The sequence below is a fragment of the Anopheles coustani genome, chromosome 3, assembly GCF_943734705.1.
Source record: "Anopheles coustani chromosome 3, idAnoCousDA_361_x.2, whole genome shotgun sequence".
NCBI classification, from domain to species: domain Eukaryota; kingdom Metazoa; phylum Arthropoda; class Insecta; order Diptera; family Culicidae; genus Anopheles; species Anopheles coustani.
The window spans coordinates 80,537,708-80,563,015 of record NC_071288.1 but is presented as its reverse complement, the minus strand read 5'-3'; the positions used below and the strand labels follow the sequence as shown (position 1 = coordinate 80,563,015).

The 25,308-nt window shown below is 48.0% G+C and overlaps 1 protein-coding gene across 1 annotated transcript in view; it reads left to right on the top strand.

The window, feature by feature from the left end:
- Positions 1-25,308, top strand: part of LOC131271388 (serine-rich adhesin for platelets-like) — a 32,698-nt gene that overhangs the window by 5,912 nt on the left and 1,478 nt on the right. The window contains exon 3 of the mRNA XM_058272801.1: positions 13-5,283. Coding sequence (XP_058128784.1) covers positions 13-5,283 — 5,271 coding nt within the window. The remainder of the gene's footprint in view (positions 1-12; positions 5,284-25,308) is intronic.

The following is a 25,308-nucleotide window of genomic DNA, read 5'->3' as shown; positions in this document are numbered from 1 at the left end:
GATGGATGGTAGCATCGAGTCACAGATACCATCAAGCATCATCCCGGTGCAACAGCGATGCAACAATGGCGCTGGTGCGCATGTGCCAATGGGGGGTCGACGCTTGGGGACGGTCCTGAGTGTCGACGACGACGACGAGGAGGATATACGGGGCCCGAACGTGGACGCGGACTTGATTGCACTGGATGAACTTGGGTTGAATCAACACCACGAACACGAGGACGACGACGATGTGCAGTTGCTAGAGGACGGTGGCGGAGGACCCAGTTCGTTGGAAGCCTTTGACCACATGCTGCAGCAGCAACAGCAGCAGCAGCATCATCATCACCATCATCATCACCACCACCACGCGCTGTTCGACGATGTCGAGCTGGTGGTGGAGTCATCGTCGTCCGCGACACCAGCACCCGGTTCCGTTGGTGTGCGTGCGAAGGAAGCTGGGGAACGGCGGCCATCGTCGTGCACTAACGCATCGTCGGCGGATGCGGATGGTAGTGCACTGCTGCTGCTGCACACACAGACGGCCGCACTGGCGGCAGCGGTAGCAGCGGCGGCGGCCGCCGCGGCAGTTGCCGCCACCTCTGACGGCGGCCCCGTCGTGGAAATCGACGACGACGAAGTGTGCGTTCTCGAGCAGAAGCGACGTACACCAACACCATCAGCATCGCTGCAAGGAGGAGGAGGAGGAGGAGGAGGAGAGCAACAGCAGGATCAACGCTCGAAAGGAGTCAACGACGACGACGACGACGATGGCAATACAACAACGATGGCGACGACGACGACGACGATGAGCGCCATCGGCCCGGATTGTGTAGCAACGATGGCTGGAGGAACCACTACGACGACGACGACGACGACGACCACAATGTCCTCGACTTCGACTGCGAAAGGGATGGCGGTGGCGAGTGGGGAAGGGCATGGTGGTGCAGATCGGACGAAATCGGCTTGCACCGAGAACGCGGAAGTGCATCCACCGCACATCACCATCAGTAGTGATAGTGAGCTCGACGATGACGATCCGAAGCACGAGCTGCAGCACCAGCAGAACCAGCAGCACCTTCAGCAGCAACAGCAGCAGCAGCAGCAGCAACAACAACAACAGCAGGAACAGCATCAACTTCTTCAACATCTGCACCACCACCATCACCATCATCTGAGTGCGGAGTTTGGTGACCTGATCGAGGGTATCGAGGGCGAGCTGCAGGCATCGTCGTCCTCCACCGGTGGCCATTCCGCCGCGGACGACCTGCTGAATGCGGCAGCGGTGGCAGCAGCAGCAGCAGCAGCGGCGGCGGCAACGAGCTGCGGCGACAGTGGTAGTACGATGACCGGTGCCGAGCTGCTCGACTCGCTGGTAGAGCAACAACAACAACAACGCTGCACAGACAATCATCACCTTAGCTCCACCGGTGCTGCTCCTGCTGGTGGTGGAGGTGGTGTGGAGGTCTCCAAGAGTAACAGCAACGCGACCTCCTCCTCATCCGCGGGTGCGATCTACACGATCGCGGACGACTACAACGACGACGACGACGACGATGTGCTGCTCGAGCCGGAACCGGTGGCCGACATCATCTCGCGGCTAGGCGAATCCCTTAGCACCTCGCCGAAGTGTCTGTCGTTCAACGAGGCGGGAGAAATCGAAGGACTCACCGGGGATCTGTTCGATACCAGCACGCACCACTCACTGCACGGCGGCGGCATGGACTGCGACGGGGTGGACGATCTGCTGCCGAATCCGTTCGCGCCACCTCCGATGAAGAAGCAAACGCTAGCGACGACCCCTGCGGCGATTGCCGCCTCATCGCAGCAACCACAATCGGCGGAAGTTCCCATAGCGACGAGCAGTAGTAACGGAGACGGTGCAACGTCGACGGCTACTACGACCTCTAGCAGCGGCGGTAGTACCAGCACCTCCAGTACTACCACACTCGAGGACGAACTGTCGATCACGATCAAGGACCTAACGGAGGCAAGTGAACACGCGAGTTCCTATTTTAACAAGTGTAGTGAGGCGGCAACCACCACCACCACGGTAGCGGCGGCGCTGGCGGCGCTTCCTTCCCCGAAGGACGCATCCGCTACCCCGGGTGGTGGTGGTGGCGGTGATGGAAGTGTTAGTGCCACCAGTTCAGTGACTACCACTACGTCCACGGCGAAGGAGCTCCCGATCGTGGAGGCTCCGATAGTGATATCGCCCGACTCGTGCCAACAGGAGGAACTTCCAAAGGATTTAAGTTGCCGCAAGCGGAGTCTCTCACCCTCGCCGCGGCCCGTGTCGCACAGCTCCGACGCCATTCAGTCCCCGCAACCGAGTGGACTGCCGGCGGTGCCACCGTCGCCCGATCTCTTCCTCCAGCCAAAGTCCATCTCGGGATCCAGTTCCTCGAACAGCTCGACCGCGTCCAGTGTAATCGAGGCACTGATGTCTCAGGCAGCGGCCGCCGTTGCCGCCGTTGCCAAGAGTTCGCGCGCAATCGCCGGGGCGGGTGGTGGCGGTGGGTCCGGTACGACCACGAGTACGGCCACGAGTACGAGCAGTAGCTCGGTGGCGACCACGACCACGAGCAAACCTCCCGCGACCGTGCAGCAGAAGGAACCGCTTGACCTAGGTAAGTGCCGGAAATCGGCGAGTCCGACGGTGAGCTGCTCGGAGGAGGCGAAGCGACTGTCGTCTTCGTCCACCGCATCGTCGTCCTCATCCTCCCACCATCACCACCATGTCGGTGGGCTGGCGACGGCCCACGAGGACACGGCCGAACCGAAGGCGAAGCGAATCAAAACAGATCCCGAGCAGCATACGACCGGTGGAAGTAAGACCGGTGGTGGTTCCTTGTCGTCGGGTGTTCCTTCCACGGTTACTACGACGGCCACGGCGACCAGCGGTGCGAGTGTGGCCTCGCTGATAAGTGCGATGGCAGGAAGTGGTGGCGGTGGAGGCGTTAGCCATTTAGGATCTCCGGTAACTCCAACGACACCGTCGGCCTCATCGTCGGCCGGAGCGGGATATACCAATCTGAACGATTCCGCACGCCTAGTAGAGATGCTCACATCCGGCAACGATCCGGATCCACTGACACAACTTCGACTCCTCGTTGGCAATCCCGCCTGGAAGGTTCCCGATCCGCTGCTCGTGCCCAAAGACCGATTGAACGCGGTACTGGCATCACCGGCACGGGAAATACCACTGCTTCTTACCACACGCCCGGAACTTCGACTCCCGGAAGCCTTCGCGTTCCCCAACATCCTGCAGGACCCGGACATACTGGTAATTTCGTTGCAGCAGCTTGAAACGATTCTGCAAACGCAGGAAGAGCTGGTGAAGTTGAAGTCCAAATCTTCCTCCCTCGATGTAACCGCGTCCACGGTGGCTGCCGCAGCGACACCTCCAGCGCCGTCCAGCAAGAAATCGCACACCCCGGCCACTCCGACGACACCGGCCAGCCCACTGGAGACGCTCAAGCAGACACTTTCGGCGCAGGCCGCCAAGCAGAACCCGATGATGAGTTCGCTGCTAGCGTCCGGGCTGGCGGGTGACATCGATGCCGCCACGACGGCGGCTTTCAACCAGATGCTCTGGATGCCATACCTCGGCCAGATGGGACAGTTTGCGCCTGAGTTGCTGAAAGCCATGATGAACCTGCCGGCGACGGCTTCGGCAGCCACGGTTGCTGCGGCGGCCGCCGCCTTAGGTGGAGCGGCCGGTGCCGGCACGGGCAACAGCCTCGCCGACATGCTACCCTTCATGGGCCCTCGGTTCCAGGACTTTTGCGGAATGCCACCGTCGACCGCCACCAGCCCGTTGGAGTACAAGCGTCAGCTAGAGCTCGCCATGCTTCAGGAAGCGATGACTACCGCCAACTTGCAGCAGCGCAAGCAGCAGGAAGCGGCCCAGAAAAAGGCAGCAGCTGCAGCAGCTGCAGCCGCCGCGGCGGCCGCCGCTCACGTCGACCGAAAGCCCGTGATCGGCCCGAAGACACTGGAGCAGCAACGTTCCGTAGCGGCCGTTACGGCGGTTGCCAACATGTTCCAGCAGAAGAAGGCAGCTGCTGCCGCTGCCGCTGCAGCCGCCGCGTCAAACATTATCAACCCACTCTCGATACCTCAGTTCATGACACCACCGACGCTTCCGCACGGGAACAGCAGCCGGTATGGCGGTGCCTCCGGACCCGGTGGTGGAAGCTCACGCACATCGGCGGCACTGTTGCAGCAACAGCAGGCACAGCAAGCCCTCCAACAGCAACAGCAAGCCCTCCAGCAGCAACAATCTTTCAATCCGAGTGGCTTCAAAAACATGGCCAACCTGATGAACCAAGCGGCGGCGGCTGCGGCCGCGTCCGGTGGTCGACAACACCAAGGCTCTGGAAGCTCCCACCGACAGCAGCTTACCGCGTTGCAAAAGGCAAAACTGCAGCAGCAGCAGCAGCAACATCAGCAACAGCAACTTCAGCAGCAACAAGCTGGTAACCTCGGTGCTGCCGGAATGTTCGGTTCGGTGGCGGCCAACTCGTTCCTCAATCTTCCGACCAACTTCCAGGAGTTCCACGAGCAGCAGCAACAGCTCGCTCGCAAGCTCCAAAAAGAGCAACTCCACCAGCAGCAGCAGCAGCAGCAACATCAGCAGCAGCAGCAGCAGCAACAGCACCATCATCACCACCAGCAACAGCAACAGCACTCTCAGCTGCAGCAATTGCATCTACAACAGCAGGCGCAGCAACAGCAGCAGCTTTTGCAGCAACAGATGCAACAGCATCACCATCACCAAGAGGAACAAAAGCCGCGGGTGACGTGCAAATCGTTGATGAATCTGCTGCAGCCTGAAAAGCAACAGCAACTCCACAAACAGTCCGGTTCGGGAAGCGGCGGTGGTAGCGGCAGCAGTAGTAGCGCCTCAAGCAAACTGGCGAACCTCATGGCCATCCCCGGGATGGACCTATACACCGCCCAGCAGCACGAGCAGCTTCAGCAGCAAATGTTCCTTCAGCAGCAACAGCAGCAGCAACAACAGCAGCAACAACAACAACAACAACATCACCAGCAGCACAACTTCCTCCAGCAGCAGCAACAGCAGCAACATCTTCTGCAGCAGCAGTCCGGGAGTGCGGGTGGCGGCTTACACCAGCAGGCAAAGTTGAAGGTGAAACCGGGCCTGCATTTGCTGGATCCGGCGGCCGTCCAGAGGCGGCTGCTGAACACCGACGAGCTGGCCGAAGTGGGTAGCACCACCAACGGGCTGGACGACACGACCGATCTGTCCTCGCCCCTGTGGCATCCTTTGTTTGGCAGGTGAGTTACTGAAAAATAATCGTTCAGTTTTATTACGTATGTGAATTGTAGATGTCTAGTGAACCCACCCCGACGAATTTAATTCTACCATTGAATGATTTGGCAGTGTATTGTATTTGCGTACCCTTTTATAATGTGGTTAGTTCCATCATTCTATACCGGGGGTCTCCAAACTATGGCCCGTGAGACCCTCCCGTGCAATGCTTAAGCATCTTTTGATCGATATTCGATCGACATTACACAGAATTGAGATGGTTAAGTTGTAGAAAACTGTTGACCAGAGTGCTCGAAATATGAAAGAATCTTTTTCTGTTTGAAGACATTTTTAGATATAAAGGACAATCAAGAACCGTTGCTACGTGATGGAAACTTGCTTTGGAAATTGGCATTTGGTGTAGACATAACAAACCACTTGAATTAACTAAATCTTCAAGGACAGGAAAGAAGAATCGAAGCTACTGTTCCCAGTTGACTACGCTTGTAATCTGAATTAACCTGCAAAACCAGTTCAATGAAAGGTTTTCTTAACTGGAGCCAAAGGCTTCAGAAATGAGTATTTTTCAAAACCCATTCGAAGCAGGTCCAATTAATTACAATCTTATTGAATTATCTTATCATACATGCAAAAATGTGAATGTATAAATAAACACATGGAGACATGTTAAACGTAAACTGTTCACCCGCCATTTATGCTTTTCACATAACACATTCGTACAATTGGTGCAAATGTTATATCTGTGGAAATAATGGGAAGAAAGTGAAGAAAGAACATTTTTTTTGTTAAAAAATTTTGTTTAAAATAATTTCAAAAATTTTAAAAATAATACAAGCAAGATCATAAAGCAGTAACCAACGATAAAAAAAATGATTAAAATATTTTTTTTGCAATTTAATTGGGGTCCGAATGCCTGATTCAAAATCAAGACTTGTTTCATTAATTTCCCGTTATTTTTTCATATGAGGCTTTTCAAAGAATCTTTTAATATTTGTAAAATGTTAGCCGTTAGCAACTCCGAGGATGAAGATAACTTAAGTCGATGTAAAACGATTGTCCGATTTTGCTGGTAAAACAATTGTTGTGGCATGTTTTGAGAACAATTCAATCCCGTTATTTTCTAAATCGTGAAAAATGCAAAAACAGTTGAATAAAGCTTTAAGCAGCGCTTCTTGAAATCCCGGTGATAGCAATGGACTGAAGGGAAGATTGTGGTTTGAGAGTCGTATTCTATTGTGTGAAGTAATAAAACTGCATAAATGGAAATATTGGCTTCCAAAAGATGTATTAATGTTCGGTAGATTGGTAAAGCGTGTCGATTGTTGCAGTACGAGTTCCTTGTATTGTCCCATCAAAAACCCAACAAAAACGTTCGTTACGTGCATTGTAAAGCCATTGCACACAGGGTTCTTCCAGGGTGCCTTTTTACGCTTTCCAGTTTTGGGTAAGAAAATTCTCCCACACGAGCGAATGAGAAAACCATCCAAAATCCATGAAAATTGTGGCCCTCGGCCTTTTCAGCAGTGTAGGGACTAGGGAGAGCTGCCAACCAGCATGTGGTTTCAACTAGTGGAGGCCGCGGCCACCAAGAAAGATGCGCATTCTGACGTGCCTTCCCTCCAGAACCCTGGGAAACAGCGCATCATGTTTCTTTTCGGCACGCTGAGCCTTCAGTTTGTGTATGTGTGTGTGTGTGCTTGCTTGACTGGAGTCGAAAAAGACACCAACAGACAGAGAAACAGGCAGATGCCATACCAACGGCAACTTGAGGCTTTGGTACGTACGTTTTACTTGCGAACGCGATCGCGCTCTCGATGGTGATGGTGGAAATGACAATGACGTCGTCGCGCGTGGAAGAAATCACTCCCGTGGGAAAGTGTTGTTCGCGTCTTCGCGCGCGAATGAAACTGACGACGAAAATGATTCCTGATTACCGTTTGGTGTGCCGCTCCGCCACTACCAGACGCATCTGTGTTCGGAATGCAACTGGTCGCCCTTGGCAGCCGAGGAAAGACAGGAGGAGCAGAGCATGATGTTAAAAATCCTCCGAAGAAGGGCGTGGAGTACTTACTTCGTACGGTTCAGATGTACGAGCAGCGAAAAGAGTTATTAGTACTTTCGGTAAGATAATCCAACGCGCCGTGTTGCCGCATACAAGCGGACGTGCAAAGTTTATTTTCGTGTTCGCTAATGATGGTTACTTTCTGGTGGCACGTTATAGCCCGACATGCACACGACAATGATCTACCCCGTCGGCACACCGAGGTGTTTTTAGGAATCTTTCCAAAGGTTACACACTGCACCTTCTTTTTACTGTTTTCGATGGGTAGGGAAAGTTTTCTTTCGGTTCCATGTAAGCTTTCCTCCGGCTGGGTTGTGCAGTTAGCATCGAACTTCCCCCCAGCCAGAGGCAAGTTATAGTTTGTGCGCAAAACATGTGCATGGAAATATGATTCCTTATATGCTGCACGTGGCGAAACGAGGGAGGGAGAGGAGGGATTGCACAAATCGAAACGGTCGGAGTTGGATCATTATGCATGAAGTCTTGAAAGTTTTCCTCCATTCGGAAGGTGGGTGGAGAATTCGGCAGGAACAGCAATGGATTTTTTTACAAATATTAATAATATAAATAATAAAAAAACGGTATCACCGGCAGCCGCCCTTTCCCTCTCTATCTCTCTCTCTCTCTCTATCTCTCTCTCTCCCTACTGCTTGTCAAACTTTCGCCAAATATCACGTTTCATTAATTAAAATTGTGCAAATTTTATGTCTCTGACGTCGAGGCTTTTGCAGGGTTTTGCTTTGCTACCTCTCCAAATGGCGCACCACCGCCGCCGCCGCCGATTCGAAAGCAATATTTATGCTGCCCGAGGAAGAAAAAAGCAACAACAAAAAATTAAATCTTCCTTCTTTTCCGTTCAGTAATTATACAAGTTCCATCTTTTTCCCTGCCGACGCACATTTGTTTTTCGTGCCACGGCATTAACTCTCCACTGCACCGCCCTCAGTTCTTGTTTATTTTAATTGATGGGTAAAACAACGCCGCCGCCGCCGCCGACGACGACGATGAAGGATTTATTTTCGATGCGTGCGCCCCTCCAAGGGCCGCCTCGTCCTCTGCTCATCATCGTTTCCTCATGAGTTTGCAGTATTCATCAAAATAATATAAACGGCGGGACGGGGGTCTCGGGAGAATTTTTAAAAATATGATCGCAATTGTGCTCATCTTCCTTCCGTTGCTTCCTTTCGTCCCGGCGGGAATCGGAGCGGAAAGGGGAGACCCGCCGGTGCAACGGGTGCGCCAGATATGCAGATTTCCAATTGGGGAGGCGCTTTATGTTGGGCAAGTACGTTTTTTTTAAATTCTCTCTTCGCATCACGAGAAATAAAAATTGCCCGCGAAAACCGGCATAAACTATTTGTCGTATCCCTTTTTCTTGCCTCGTCTTGTCGGAATGCCCTTTAAAATTATTAAAATCCAAAAATGCAATCGCACTCTCGCATGTCGTACCGTTCCCCGCATCTGTTTCTTCCCGTTGCTGGAACGGGGAAATATTTGAAAAATTTTAATCTGAAATCCAACCAACGAAAGCGTCTTTTAATATGGCTCGCCGATGCAATGGGAACGTTTCGCTGGCACATCTTCCAAGAAAAGGGATTCCCTTTTTTGCAATTCTTCCAGCCCTCCGCCTCAGCCAACCAGCCTAGTTTCCTGTTCATTGTTGTAAACAAGTTCTCTTCTCGCAACCTAGTGCGAATAATAGTGCGCGTGTGGCAGAAAAGGCAGCGCGCAGCAAAGAAATAAAACAATCTTTGCAAAACCGGTTTATCCGTCCACACAAACCATCATCAACATCATCTCAGGGGTGGTCAGTTGCCGCCTGCCGTGTGTCTATGCATCAGCTGCTGCAGTTTTCTCGTAAAACCAAACGAGAGTAGCTCGGCCTAAGCCGGCGCTCTAGCGAATCGTTTTAAAACCCCCAATGTCTTCTGCTTGGGAATCCGGTCCGGTTTTTGAAATAACCGTTCGATTGTTTTCTTTTTCGTTTCCCTTTTTTTCCCCCCATGGCGTCCGGCAACTGGTGGAGGCCACCGAAGGTTTGGTCCCTCTGGTACGTTGTAGGGCGCGCATCATGCAACCTAGCTTGCATAGCTATGTAGAAAGAGCAATCGCTTGGCTTAGCTATTCATCCCTCTGTCTCTCTCTCGCTCTCTCTCTTTGCCCGAGCGCAAATCCACCTTTATCCGGTGTCCCTCAGACGGTGCGCTTTCGTATGCATAATTGAAGGCACAGCGAAGAAATGGTTGCATTCCTAGCTTCACATATCCCTAAGCGACCAACAGGCACACCGACAACTGGCAATGGTGGCATTCCAGTATCCGGATACTCCTCTCGAACCGATGACCGAGACTTGTTGCAACTACTACTTGTTGTACTTCAATGTTTTCTACTATGTTCCTGTTGAGTTCTGGTGCACATTTTACTCGGCACTGGTTTGTTTTGACATCTTTTCCTTTCTAAAATCGGGAGATGATGGGAAGCCTCTGTCTGATCTTTGTGTTCTTTAATGGATGCTTTAAGCCCAAGTTCTCCGTGAGCCAAGTTTTAGTTCTGGTTTAGTAGACCGAAACTTGCGTTTCCTTGAAATCGTAGTCACGAAATGACCTTGCTCCTAGTTTTACGGTGAAAAGCTTCCGTCGATTCCGTCTTCCCCAACTCTCGCTCTCGAACGGTCGGGATGGTCCAACAGCTGACCGAAACTCTCCCCTACATGTCCGATGGTCTGTGCTCGGCTTCTATAGCCACCCGTCAGATAGGTTCGGTACGGGAAGAAAGGAAGAAAAAAGGTTGCCCCGGCCCCATGCCCTAAAACACCCGAAGCGAGCATATCGGCAAATGAATGAAGACGACGATTCCATATCCTCGTTCGTCCTTGCTTTTTGCCGATGGTGGGTGGAGGAAGCTCCCGACCCGACCAGTGTTTTCCCGACTTGGTTTGGTTGGAGTGCTCGGCTATGTTTTTTTGCTTTCACCATCAGCAAGGTTAAGCTGCTGCTGCACGGCTGACTGTCTTCCGTGTACGTTCGTTCCAGCTTGGGTCCAATATGGGAGAGTGCGAGAAAAGGCGTGTTCTGCAGGCATCGGACCAACACACGCTCGCTGCAATCTGCTGAGGTTGCGGAACGGTAGGCGCCCGAGACTCGTACTCGAAGGGAAAAAATGGGCCACAAAACGCTGAATCGGACGAAAGTAAATTCCATCCCGTCCGACGACGACGACGACGACGACGACGCACGGCCACGAGACTCCGATAGGAATGGAGATAGGTTTGGAACGAAAAACTAAGGCACTGGAGGGACAAAAAAAACAAAAAGACAATCCGGGTGAATGTAGGAAGATGTCGCGCCAGCCGACGAGACCGAATGCCAAACATCGATCGAGGAAATGTTCTCCCGTTCGCTTCTTCCTTCGGGGTCGCCCTTGGTTGGGGTTTTCCACCACCAATCCTGCCCGGCCGGCCGGTCGGAAAAGTGACCGGTTTTTCGAGCCACCCGAAACAAGGACAACGGACCGGGAGAAAGTTCCCTCCCGATTTTCCCGCCACCCCCCGAACGAAACCGCCGTCTCCAACTTTGAGTCTCGTCGATTCGAACGGACCGGAGAGAGTCGACCGGGTGCTTCTCTCGGGGGTCGGCGTACTTGTTGCCCAGAAATGCGACTCGAATCGAGGTTAGCAGCCCACGGCAGAGGCCGGCCAGCGTCCCGGAGGCGGCGCAAATCGGTCGAGCAGAAGGTGAAAGAAATCCAAATTGGTGTCATGGCCGTGTTAGGTCTGGAGATTATTATTATTTTTCGTTCTGTTGTTGTGTTTTTTTTTATTTGCTTTTCGTAGATTTATTTCGATGGAGAAGAAGTACCATTGTGAGACGAAGGCGATGGAAATGGATTTTTGGCATTGTTTCTTCATATGCATCTTCTTTTTTATGCCTATTGGCCATAAGAAACATCATCAACATGTGATATTATTACAGAATAAGTAAAAGGAACTATCCCACTTTGAAATAAAAAACGGATTTAAATAAAGTAACAAGTAACATTAACAAAACATACGTACAAACAATTGAGTTTGTTGATTTATACTATTTGTACTGTTTAGAAGGTCTTGCATGCTTCCCTTTGTTTCATTTGCCTAATTTTACATTTTATTTAGTTGTTTTAATACATGAAGGGAATTTTTGTGAGAGAAATGTGTGGAAAAAAACACATAACATTTAACAACAACAAAAGGTTTTCATACATTAAATACTTGAGTTCGCAGTATTAACAAGGTCAAAAATGGTGCTCTTATAAAGCATTCAGTAACGCATGCGAATGATTTGCATTTAATAATTGTTTTTAAATAATTGTAACCTCTAAGACATTAATTTTTATTTCTTGCAATATTCTCTTTACGTTGTAATGGGTTTTTGCTTTTGACAGATTTGTTTAAAAAATTGGGTATCATGATTTAAAGGTTATTGTTATGAATAAGCTAAATTATATATTTTCTATTGGCTTGTTTCATTTAGAGCAGGGGTCGGCATACATTTCCAAAAAAAAGACAGATGATTGAAAGGTAACCGAAAGTGCGGGCCGGATATATTCAACGTTGATTTAATGTTTTCAACCCTTTTGAATGGAGTATTAAATTTTAAAATATTAAAGTTTCAAATGTTATTGTTAAATTTTTGTTCAACATACTTATTTTCGTTGAATTTTAAATTTTTAACAGAAACACCCCGTTCAACAACGTTAATCTTCAGTTTTTTTAAGAAAACAAACCTTACATCATGAACAAATCCGGTAAAAATTGAGATGGGTTTTTTTTTGTATGAAGCACTTACATTTTCTTAAGGGCCGAATCAAATCTGTTGGCTGGCTGGACTTTGCCGACCCCTGATCTAGAGCCAAAAGTGTTTGACTAAGAAAGCATCATTGGTTACTTGTAAAACATTGGTAGGTTAGCGACTAACATCAGTATCAACCAAGGCTCATGAGCCTCTCGTTCAACGAACAACGTAGTCACAAGTGAATGCAGAGTGAGATAAGAGAACAACCTATCCGTAGCGAGTCACATCTAATGCCTTTTTAATGAATCTGACCCGATCACCTTTGGTTTTCTTTTTTTTTTTTTGTGGGTAATGACCATCAGTCAGCCAAGCGCAGCTAAATTTCTCTTATCAGAAATAGTGCCCCGCAACTAATCGTTACTAGTGATGCCAAATTGCATCGCAATCGACCTTTGCAAATGTGCCTGAACATCAAACGGGAGGGTGGTTTAGGAAAATGAATTTCTCGGCTCCGGGCTCTCGGTGGAAGCTGCAACAGCGAACGTTGCGTGACGCGATCATTTGCGAGAATAAATTATGTCCAGTCAAAACATTTGTGGTCCTTTGGGGGCCTGCTGGTCTCATCATCCAAGAAGATCGAATGGTGTGTTTATTTTACACGAACCGCCAACATTTGTTTGTACGATCATTAATCTAATGCTTAAGCCGATCTTTGGTCGATATTGCTACGATTTGGCGGTGGTCCATGCTTTTCAGCTGTGTGCCACCAAAAACCCGCGCCAGTGACGATTTATAAATACGCGTAGGTCGTCGTTATTAAACGGGCCCCGCATCTCGGACATAACATAAACACGTGCTTATAGAGCAAGCGCGGCTCTCTTTTTCGGAATATGGCCTTCGTCGCTTGATGCGAGCGGGGGAGGTTTCATCAAATGGAAAATAACTTTACGACCCCAGCGAATTTAAACAATGCGAAATTCGAAGGACACCGAATGGTATTCCATCCGTAATCGAGTTCCCAACGACGCAGTAATCGATATTCAAAGCTAGATTCGAAAATTCTCGCTTCCCGAAAAGCAATTAGATGCCGTGTTTGCGTTTGTGGGAAGCTGAGTGTAAAACCGCCATAAAAGTGATTCGATGTGATTCGGGGTTCTTTATTCCTTTTTCACGTTAAAAAAACCTGGCTTAAATGCGGGGTCGGCGTTTTTGACCATTTTCTTAATTCCATCCGACACCGATCGAGAGATGCGAATCTTGAAGATGAATGTCAATCCCCGTTCCCTGTGTACGCCGCGAAGGTGTGTGTGCGGGTTCGTTGAAATCCAATTTAAAAAATAAATTGAGTCAAATGGGATTGTTCCCCGAAAGTTCGGCCACAAGCGGCAGAGTTCGCGCCGGTCGCCTGAGAAAAAAGGGATCAATGATCGTTCGATCTTCTTTACATCCTTCGATCCGCAGAAGCGCACCGAAAACTCCACGGCCAGCGGAAAGGGGGACTGACCTTCCAGTTCCACTATGGTGTTGGTGGGGCGACCGGAAGAATGCGAAGAACATAACGAACGTTGTGCCAAAATTCACAACCACAAACAATCACGACCGTTCAATCTCGCGAATGGGCGCTCGGGGTTTTTGGCGGCCAAAAGAGCCCGGCAAATATTAACCGTCGATTAAACCCATTGCTGGGAAAAAGCCCATCGAAATGTTCCTTTTATGTTGCTGTTGCTCACTTGTTTTCATCCGGTTGTTGTTATTGCTGTCCACTGTGTTTGATTGTTGGATGGGCTTTTTTTTGGTTGTTGTTGGTTCGGGTTGGAAATGGCGTGGGTGCATTTTTCACCGTTTTTCATCCCTCCGTCTGTGGTTTTGGTTGGTGGTGGGAAACCCGCTAGTGGAAAATTATATACCCACCACTACCAACTTTCAAACCTTCGTGCATCGATGTCTGCTTCCGCCAGCCGCTTTACGTTTTTTTTTTGAATATTATTTTTGTTTCCTACCGTTTTTGTCGCGTTCGAACGAAATATCACTCCATCGCGAATGGCAACAAGTAAAACCCACCTTCCCGGTCTTCCCACCTCGATCGAACAAAATGTCACATTTTCCTCACCATTTTTCCAAATCTGTGTTACTTCTGTTTTTTTTTTCTTTTTTGGAATCTCTTTCACATTTTACAATTTGTTTTGGATGCATTTTTTTCAATTTTCTCTCACTATATTACTTTTCGGGTCGTCCTGATTCTATAAACACCAAAAAGGGGGGTGGACCAAAGATAATGCCGTGAAGGTTCGATTGGTTTCCCGATTGTGGCTGATCCTTGCGAGCCGAATAGTGCAAACAAATGCAGTGCAATTAAACGGAACACAGTGAAACAATTTTCCATCAATCACCGCCCCACCCATAACCGCCGGGAGGGAAGCGAATGTTTCCGAGTTCGATAAAGGGCGGGGAGGTAGGGGAAGAAAGGATGGAAAAAGAGGTGTTTTTGACACTCTTTCACCTTTGGCCGTGTCGACAAAACACGCCATGGCGGTGTCGGTCAAATTTCCTTGCGGCTTTTGATTTTCTTCTTTTTTTCTTAAATAGCCCTTTCCTGTAGTTGCTGCTTTTTTATTGCACTTGAAAGTTTATTTCAAACATTAATGTAGTTTTGCAACATTCGTAGTGTTTGGTTTATCGATACTAATTGTTTATTTACCGATTAGGATTGTGGCTGGATGGAAGGACAACATTATTTAATGCTACTTTCTACTTTTTCTGGTACTGTTTTATTGTTCGAAAATTACGTTTTATTTAAAATCCATAAATAAATCAAATTCCTTCTCATTTGATTAAAAAATACTTCTTTTCTTTCCCATTTCCCGTTTGTTGGAATGGAATTTTTTGTGTGAATTACATATTTTTTATATGCGCTTGACTTTCGCTGACCGTTCGCGGACTCGTCCGGTGGACGGTGCATCGTGCGGCGGTTCGCTTGAAAGCATGGTAATAAATGATCTGAATTGGAATGAAATTACAAGCTAAATGGGATACCCCGCCCACCCCGACGGTGTTCTCTCCCTGCGAAGCCCTTGACATCATCTCCCATGCCCTCCTTTTTTTTTTGGGGGTTGGAAGAAAGAAAGTGTTTCATTGTGTTCCTCATTCTTTCTTTGCGACGTGTAAAATTGAATTCAAATTGCTGCCATTCGGCGAAACTGATGCTATGCTTGTGGCGAGTGGTACAAAAATGGCGAACGTGAATGCCAACATTGTTCTTACTGGGTAGGAGAAAATAAAAGAACTCAACGAAAAGGAAAAATGAGTATATGTGCAATGCAATGACAGCATTTTTTGAAGCATCCCGAAATGAAGATTTTTCATCAAGTAAACAAAAGCACTCACTAGTATGAAGAAATCTCGTATTATCTCTAATAGCTAAAACCCAATGAGTCATTCGACGTTACAGATCTTTGTCAGTCAAGCATCTTTTCCTGTTTCCTGGACATGCTGGTTTTGTGTTTTTAATTTTGGAAATCCCAAGTTATAAACATTGGACAACAAACTTCGTGCTTCGGGTGAAACATATCGCGCCATCACCAAATGCAGAACCCGGCCAGAATTGCAAAATCATCGAACCCGGGAGTACAATTACGCTTTCCAAAGAGATGCCTTTTAGGAAGGGCATGTGTGTCGAAGTGGATGCTGGATGCAACCTTCTGACTTCAGGGCTTTCCGACTGTTTGGCGACAGTCGCGACGAGTTGATTTATTTCTTTTTTTTTCTCTCTCTTCGGTTTGTTTGGCTTTCACCCTATGCTCCCCTCCCCTTCCCCTTTCTCTCCTATGTCAACATCATCAACTGACGCACAAAATAATGCTGCGTCTCGTATGCGATCCTTTTTCGCGGTGGTTTATGACATAGCCTCTTAATGCTGGTGCTGATGATGGCATTCGTTCGCAATGGAGGAAGGGCCGAATGAAGGAATTAAAAATCCACCAATTTGGTTGTTGCAGCTGCAAAGCTGTCCCCATCGTTCCCTTTCAATCCTGGGCACCAAAACCAATCGTACAAATCTGCAATCGTAAGTGTAAATGAGTTTTATGGTAACTCCCCATTTTGGACCCGGATGCATTTTGCTGTTGACCCCTTGGAAGCTGGATGCATTGATTATTTTTTCGACTGCACCTCCTCCCGTGAAACGATCGTTTTGATTCGATTTGTTGTCTCTTGTTTTATTGCCACCATTTTCACTTCACTTTTCCAGAAATTCAATTGAAAAGCTTGGGATCGAAAGTTAATCCCGTACGTTAATCCAGCCAGCAGTAAAATCATTTTGTGCAATAGTCGAACCGTTCGTTCGTTAGTTGAAGTTTCCTTCCTTCACACTCTTCGACATGCTTTCTATCGTTGTATCTCTTTCTTTTAGCTGCCACGTTTTCTCGAACCCTCCACTAAACTCCACTCCATCTCTCCCCCTCCGAAAGGGGTGATAATTTATGTCTGTGTAGTTTGTAAGCGAAGTCGCGGTACGCGGTTTGATAACAGAACCAGTTCATGTGCCAGAAATCGGTCATTTACACTTCGACTTTCAGTAGCGTTCACCGTCGTCGTCGTAAAGAGAGTCACCCTTTCCGACCATCGGGGTGTGTATGTGTGTGTGCGGACTGCTCGTGCATCATATTTTCCACCATTATATTTTCCTTCGTTTTTTCCTGCAAATTTAAATGTCCATCCTTGAGCCAGCTCTTCCACCCCTCCACCACCGTTTTGCCACAGGGTTGGCGGACAACAAAACACCCCGGCAAATGTTATCGGGCCGCGAACGAAAATAAAGTGCACCAAACGCGCCCCACCAGTCGCCAACCCATCAAATGCAACACATGAAATGCACTCGCCTCATTCATGCCGGATGGGTTGGAAGGAAGACGTACAAAAAGTGCATGAACCCCATCCCCCCTGTTCGCCCACCCGGCCCACACCAATTACATTGTCAGATTGGGGTGAATTAAGGTAACGGAATTAAAAATAATTAAACAAACGGTAGCCACCGTCCACGTGGCAGCAGCGTGGCGGTGACGATATAGAATGGCGGTTGATGACGTTGAGATGGGATTGAAGCGATGTTTAAAATTCTATCGGGAGAAAGAAACAGCAAACAAGATACATTACCACTCTCGCATGATGCCAAATTGAAGTCGGATACAAATATTCATAACGGAAAAAGGAAAACACACTGTCGGGGGAGAGAGAGAGATGAGTGGACGAATTGATGATTTCCGGTAAAACAAATCGTACTTTGCTACGAATCATTTAATGCCACGATCGGATTAAAGCCATACCGTGGGTGGGCATTATTTTTGCTCATTAAAATAATATCCCCACCGCCAGCTTTAATATGTTCTGCGGGGGCATGCGTTTCCCCCAAAATGGTATGTAGAAAATGATGCATTGAGTGATTCACCGTTGAAGTAGGTAACTTTTATGTGTGAGGTTTCCTTTTGTGGAAAAAATGGGCTTTATAAAAGTGCGTTTTACTAACGAACTTCGCTTCGACTAAAGAGTTGCATACATAGTCATAAATCAAAGGATCAGCAGCGACGATCTGCTGCAGCCTTGTGGGAGGATATAGTGCCCTCCCCACGACCACTACCACCACCAGTTCTCTCCCCACGAACGGAACAAAGCGGATCGTAATTAAGCGGAAATAATGCAATAAATCGAAACACGACCGAGAAGAGCGCAAGACGGTTCCGTTAATCTGGCCGCGAGGAGCGAGAAGTGGCGTACGAAATAAACTGGATTACGTTCTCACCGAGAATGGCCACCAGAAAGGGCAGAACATGCCGAAGGGATTTATGGAAGGGAATTTGTCCAGCGAGAGCAGAGTGGTGGTGCCAGAAACAAGCCCCCCCGAAACATGATCATTAGTTAGTTGGTCGCGCCGCGGCAGTCTTCGGCCTGAGTGTCCGGGCTCTAGGGGGCTGTACCTGAACGGGAAAAACCAACGGGAAATGGGAAATCGTGTGGTGCTGCACCACCACCAAAGGAGAAGGGGAAATGTATGTTCGAAGAAAAGGCTGCGAGACGCATTCGTGGCGACCAAAAACCCGTTCGGCATCATCCCGGTCGAATGGAAAGGAGGGTTGGTTCGGTTGCCAGGCCAGGGACTGGAACTGCAAACATCTTTTCTTTCCGCTCGCGCCAGTTTGCTCCAACGAAACGCACGGTGCATGGAAAAGCATAGACACACTGTAGGTACGAACGCAAGTACCCAGGTGCGATGGGGAGGGATGAGCAAGAAACGCGAGATTGACGAGCGAAGATTAGAAGACAGAATCAGATCAAGCCTCATTAAAAAACGAAGAAAATGGCTAGCGAGATCACTTCTCGGGAGGCAAGGGGAAAGCACGCGGTGTGTGAGAGACATGAAGATTGCAATCAGGGGGAAATTGATCTTCTTTTTGATCGTCTTATTCCACTCCTGGCCGTAGGCCTTATGTTTGCCAGGATGATTTCAATATTTTTATGGCCCCCATCTCGCTTTGTAGGTGCTCCAGTTTGCAAAGTCCCATCCCGCATGGGTATCACAATTTGCCGCACTTTGGACTTAAAACTGTTTACGATTGTCCGTAACCAGTTTACAGTACGTATTTTACATTGGAAATGTAAAGAAATGATTCCATTTTGCTAATACCATTTAATGTTTTTTCCAGCTTTTTATAGAGTTCTCTCCATAACCTATTTCTGCATTACCCACGCATCCATTAACCTTTGTGTTTGTTGGACTAAGATCGTATGGACTAGAGTTGTGTAAATCAGATTCAGATTCATGAATCTGAATGATTCTCTGCGTTTTAGGGATTGATGAATCTTTCGTCGAGAGATTAATGAATCCCAAAAGACACATCAATTGATGAAAAGTGATCAAGCAAAATTGGGTAGATGAACCCCTCCCCCCACCCCTTTTTTTGACGTATGATCCATGGCAATGAAAGAATCGTGGAGATTCGTGACAGATCCATGAAAGATTCATTAAGGTTTCGAAAGATTCATTAAGCTTGGAAGATTCGTATCCGTAAACATTCACGAATCCATCTGAATGAATCTGAGGTGAAAGTTTCATTAAGCACAACACTAGTATGCACGGTAGTTTTCACACTTTTAGGTTGTTTAAGGTTAACTTGTTATTTTACTATCCAATTAAGCAACGCTGTATGACTGCCATGATCGCCAGTCCCGGTTCGTGGTTTGCAGTTTAACGATCATCTGCACGGTCGGTGTAAAAGGGACTAAGAATGGGTGGACTAAATAAACCAAGAACACATAAAATGGTGGTCGCGAATCGGAACAAAAGCCATAACAGCATGCACACCGTGGAGCACAAAAGCGGAAATGTTAATTTTCCCAAAGCGTTGAACACACATTCCGTAGAATAGTGAGGCAACATAAAAGGGCGATCGAATCGGACAAGGCACATACACACACACTTAGACTTGAGGGAAGGTTTCCCCCTGGAACGTTCCGGGAAGGGGAGGGAGGGAGGGAGGGGGGGGGGCATGTCGGTGACAACCTGGAACCCATCGAAGCAAAAAGGAACGGTCGCGCAACGGAGGTGATAGGTAAAATAGAGAAACACCAAATGTCAATGACACTGCTGCGCGTTCCGTTCTATGACCGCTTCCACCGCCATCTTCTCGTGCTGCGGTCGGTCGCGGTGAGTTCGCGATGTGCTGTTGCTGCTTCTGGTGCTGCTAGTGCTGCTTTGGTGCGCCATTACATATCCACCGGATCGCAAAGCACAGCATAGGCCATCGTAGCGCAGCTCTTGCGCGCGCCAATTGCTGGATCATGATGCTGCTGGGGGTCCAGGGGACGGCGGAGATGTGGCGTGCGATGGCCACGATCGAGAACGGGCTGTTCATACAGACGCACACACACACACACGCGCGCGCGCAAAGAATTTCACAGCCAAGCAATGAGTGCGCGACCTCATTTCATAGTTCATCTCGCGCCACGACTGCTCTTTTAGAACCGCTGCACAGTAGAGTCTAGCTTGAAGAAAACAGAAAAGTAAATAATTGATCGTATTAAGCAAATAAAAAACCTTAAAGCATGTATTGTATGAAGCTAACATTTATCTATTCTCAATATATTATTTCAAATCTAGGTAATTTGACATTTGTGTTCAATGTTAATCTCACTAGACAAAAGTGAAAAAAATATTTCCCGAACAATTTTCCACTATGTTCTCCAAACGATCATTTTGTAGTTTTATTGTGAATAAACTTTTCTGTCATTTCAAAACACTCATAAGCATGTAATCAGGAATAATTTAGGTTTAAAATTAGATATTTTATTTTATTTGCATCCTCTTTTTCTACTGTTGCTTTCCATACTTTTTTTCCATCGCATCATGTTTCAAATACGAAGTTTTATTGACTCTTCTCTGGAATGCAACATTTGTCTTGTCCGTTTCCTTATGAATAATCAAGGGCTTAAATGTACGGAGCTGTGACTTAAATGCCTACATCGTTGGGGGATACGGGAATATTTTCTTCATTATTAGCTGTGTTCGTCTTCCTACGTGGAAATATTAAGGACGTCCACAGGATTAAAATATGTGCAGCAACAACAATCTCATAGTGTGCTGATTATGCATCAATAAAACAAATTGTCTTTACAATTAATTCGTATACAAGAATCTACTCTGCATAACGAACCTCGGTCCACCTTTTATTAGTTTTATCCCGCCAATTATTTCCCTTAGCCCCACTGTGCACGGTTTGCCATTTTGGCGTACCGAGCGCGAAATGTGTTTGTGAGCGTCATGATTAGGCCGACTTCGACTTTCCTAACGAGATGGCGACGCCGTCGTACGCCAACCGTTTTGCAACAATCGCACGGCTATCAAACGGGCATAAACATGGCATGAAAACAACGGGGTGTAGCATAATTTTACCAAAAGAAACCGTACTTGGTAAAAGCACGGTATGCATCTGTTCCTCATTAGCGTGATACAATTGGTTTTATGATGCACAGGAAATCGCTTTCTAGGCCCCTCATCAATTGGAGGAGTTCGGAAGGAAATTTCCTAGAGTGAGTAAAGGGCTTGCAAGTGCATTCAAGTGTAGTGTCTCTGGAGTGTCCACCCAGCTTACGGTTAAAAACACATTTCGCGGTTGTTGAAGAGATGTTCAACGAAGTCGTCGCCACAAACGCATACGAATGCACGCTCCACGATTGCGTCATTCGGACGTCGTGGCCTGTGGCCTCCTTCTGCCAACTGGCGGCTAATTATTTGCCATACTTGCCAATTTAATCCGGCGGAATCAGCACACACCACCGAGTCGAGCGCGCGGATCGCTGGTTAGCTAGCAGAGGCGCCAGGCCTTGGAACCCGTAAATACAAGCCACGACCTGAACGACTCTTTGCCACCGTTTCTTAGGGGGGCAGGGGGGGGGGGGGGGGGGTGGTATACACCAATGGTGGTGGCAATATGGCTGGGCATAATATGTACATGTACGTACGATCGTGTGTGCAAATTTGTTTGTTTTTTTTCTTCTTCTAGTGTCGTTGCTCGCCTTGAAACACAAAATGACCGCCGAATGGTAGCGTTCCGAGCTGGGAACGCTTGGACCAGGAGGACGTGGGGTCAGTCTGGACGCCATAAAACTAAACAATCCTCTCGCAGGCATTATGATGACTTCCCGTCGTCCGCCCGACATCTCAACGCGGACCTCTCACCGTGTAGTAACTTTTGAACTACGGTTTTCGTTGACATCATCACACACACCCTGACGCTTGGCGGTGTGGTTTCTCGCTTGGCCGTGTCCAGGGTTCGGAAAGACATTAATATTAATTTCCTTGCATCTCCGACGCGCCAGAATGAATCCATCAGCTTAAGTTAATGGCATGGAAGGCGGCGAGGGACCCCCGGGAAACCGTCCAGCTTCATCGGGACTGCACTTCCGGGATGAGTTCTTTTCAATGGCTTAGGAAGCTCTGGAATCACACACACACAAACATACGATAACCGGAAGTAAAATAGCCCCGCAAAGCTGATTACCGATTCATGGCCACCGCGTGTGTTCCCTTTCGCTCACTTCTCTTGTGTGTTGCGTTTTCAAAACCGGGTAATATCTACGAGTTGTCGACGTCGAGGGCTTAAGATGGGCAAGAAAACAAATTCCTTTGTCTCGATCTCGCGACTGTCGACGGTCGCGGGTGTGTGTGTGTGTGCGTGTATGTGTGTATCACACGACTACATGCACGAACAAGGGAATGCTAACTGGGCTTGGGCTGGGTCGGGTCCGGGTTGTGCAAGGGATCCGTACCTGTCCGTGGAGTTGTTTTAAATTAGGTATCTGCTCAGGAATGTGCCTTCCACCCACAACATTCCACCGGGTTTGTTTCGCTTTCAAACGGTGGCTCATTTTTGAGTCCTCTCCTCCGTTAGGTGCGTTCCTGTGCTGGGTATAAACATCGGCAACGAAAAGTGGAAATAGAACTGTTTTAAAGAAGTGCTTGAATTTTATATTCAACCGTTTTTAAACGTCCATGCGTTGTTTTCTTTCTTCCTTCTGGAGCCACTTCAGTTACGGGCAACATACCGAATGTCGATAAGGAAGCGGTACCGCCGGCCCGGAATAATGCGTAATGTGCACATTGGCCACAGCAGCACACACCATACATTACATCCGGCCAAAGTAGGGTGCCATTTCGGTGATATGTGACGTGCTCCCCCGTGGTACGGTAAACAATACGAAATTGAATGACTATGAGCCTTCGGGGGTACATGTACGACTGCGGGCTGTTAAGTGCAGGCGCACCAGAAACCAGACCAGCACGTTCGAGTAAAATCTGAGACCTAAACATTGCTCGCAAAGCTATCACGTGTACACACATTCGGAAAACGGAACTTTGGTGTATTCGCGTATAGGAATTGCCCTCAGTTCTCGGAAGCACGAATACTTTATTTAACAGCACCCACCCGCATGTCTCTTGTTCGTTTATGTTTATCTCGTGGGTCTGAGTTTTGTTGCCATGCTGGTGTGTGACTTTTGTGGTCACAAATCTCATGCCTCGTCAGTTTTGGGAACTATGTTCTTGAGGTCTATTTTACAGAAACAATCCACAACTGAGGAAGTACTTTATGCTTCAGTTTTAGATGAATTTGTTATTTTTGTATTGTTGTAGAAAGATGTTTATTAATTTTTGCTTTGAAATAAAATTAAGCCCTTTATGCTACTTGTTTTAAATGAATCTCGGGATGGGAAGTCTCGTTTGATTGTTGGTTTTGAGTAAGAACGCGTCAATACAAAATATCAGAACTTCATGCACTGATGTCAACCAATTATAATTGAAATAAATTCATGTCATGTCTTTACCCGATGCTGATATTTTAGCGTACATCACTGTATAGAGCTTATGGCACGCATCGCAGAATTTTAGTTTGTAGTAATGTCGACTCCGTCCTTTTGCGCTGGGCTTGGGTGCGGTTGGAGATCAATCTCTTTGACAGTTTCCCTTTGTGTTTTCAATTTCAACTTCAACAAACCGCGCCGCTGCTCGCCTCACCATAATTCTCGCTCCGCCGGGTCGCATCCCTCAGCCATCTTGCCATCGGGTTTTCAGCAGGCGAACCATCAAAGAACCGACGCCATATTGCTGCGCCCGCCCGCCCCTGCTGGAACGCTGACTGACGAGAGGCAAACGTTTGGCGTTTGATTGCGTCTTACCCCGTTTTCGGAAGTGGTGCTGGCTGCGCTGCGGTGGTTTTTCGGTGCGAAGTTGTCTTTAGGAATCGGCTTGGCAACCGCCGGGCAGCTCAACTGCTGCTGCTGCTACTCTTTCCCCGGGCGGCGGATGGTGCCATTAAAATGCTGGTTTATTGTTTTTCCATCATCGTCTTTTGTTCGTCTTCCGACGGGAACGACCCCAAAGCCGGGACTCCGGCGGTTGGTCTCGGAAGAAAATTGTCTAAAATATGTTGCCCTTGAATCGAGACGGTAGTATGAGACCGTATCTAGTAGTGTTGTGTCTACAGTACACAAGCGTCAAACTATGGTTCGCCTGGAAGAAAGTTTACACCGGCAGTGGTGTGTCGTCCCCCACTGTATCTCGGTGTCGGTGCGGTTGGTCGGTGTGGTCGACTATCTATCTCTATTAAATTCAAATAAAGAGTGGTAATGTATTTCAATCAATGCCCCGAGCGCAGCCTCACCACAGGGTCCATCCTGCCGCTTGAGGATATCTAACGTGCATCATAAAGCCAAGCGGTGGTGCGTCGTAAAGAAAAGGAACTTCCACTATCCCGAACCGAGCCAGGAAGCGAGACGCTGTCCAGACCGACCGGTACAGTTTTAATCCATCGTATCCATCAAACGTCTTCTGACGTCGGGAAGATGGAAGAAACTTGTAGCTTATATCCCGCACGGCGTCGCTGGTTTATTTATTTCGCTTCCATCAGAGTCTGGAGAATGCTTAAAGCTATTTGAAAGTTTGCAAGCAATTTATCCGCACAAAATAAAAACCCCTAACGCAAGCTATAAAACACGGAACGGAAGAGGAAATATTAATTTTTAAGCTCGGGATTCTTATTTATTGTTCCACAAATGGGGCCGATTTTTCCGATCAGAAGAATATAACCAACCGACGAACCCTTCAAGGCTACATCGTTGAGTTATCATATTTTTTGTTATTGCTTCTTTTATCCGTTTCAAACACCCGAAACCATAGAACGGACTCAGCAGCACCACCACTTCAGCTTTGGTTGAAGTTTGTTCAGCTTTCCGAATCGCTCGCAGACTATTTACGAACCTCAATGGTACATGGGGGATATAGGCTCCATCACCGTCGACGGACACGGTTTCAATTTCATTAGCTTTCGCGTCGAAGAAAATCAATCTAATTCATCACTTTTACGGGTATGCGTACTCGCGCGCGCATCCATGACCCACGGGGGACATCTTATCGGAACCGGGGACCGTGGGTCGGTCTGGTGCGTATGTGTGTGACTGTACCACCGATATATGGGTGGTGTGCGTGCACCGGAAAGTGTATTACGTTTTTTTTTTTGGTACACTTCTGCTCCCTTCGCTTCCTTTCGAGAGGTTTTAATTCAATTAGCATCGCGAGCTCGCGAGTCTCGGGATTGCTGCAGGCGCATGTACATGCAAACCCTCTACACCGGGCGAGAGTGGGCTCAGGTTATATA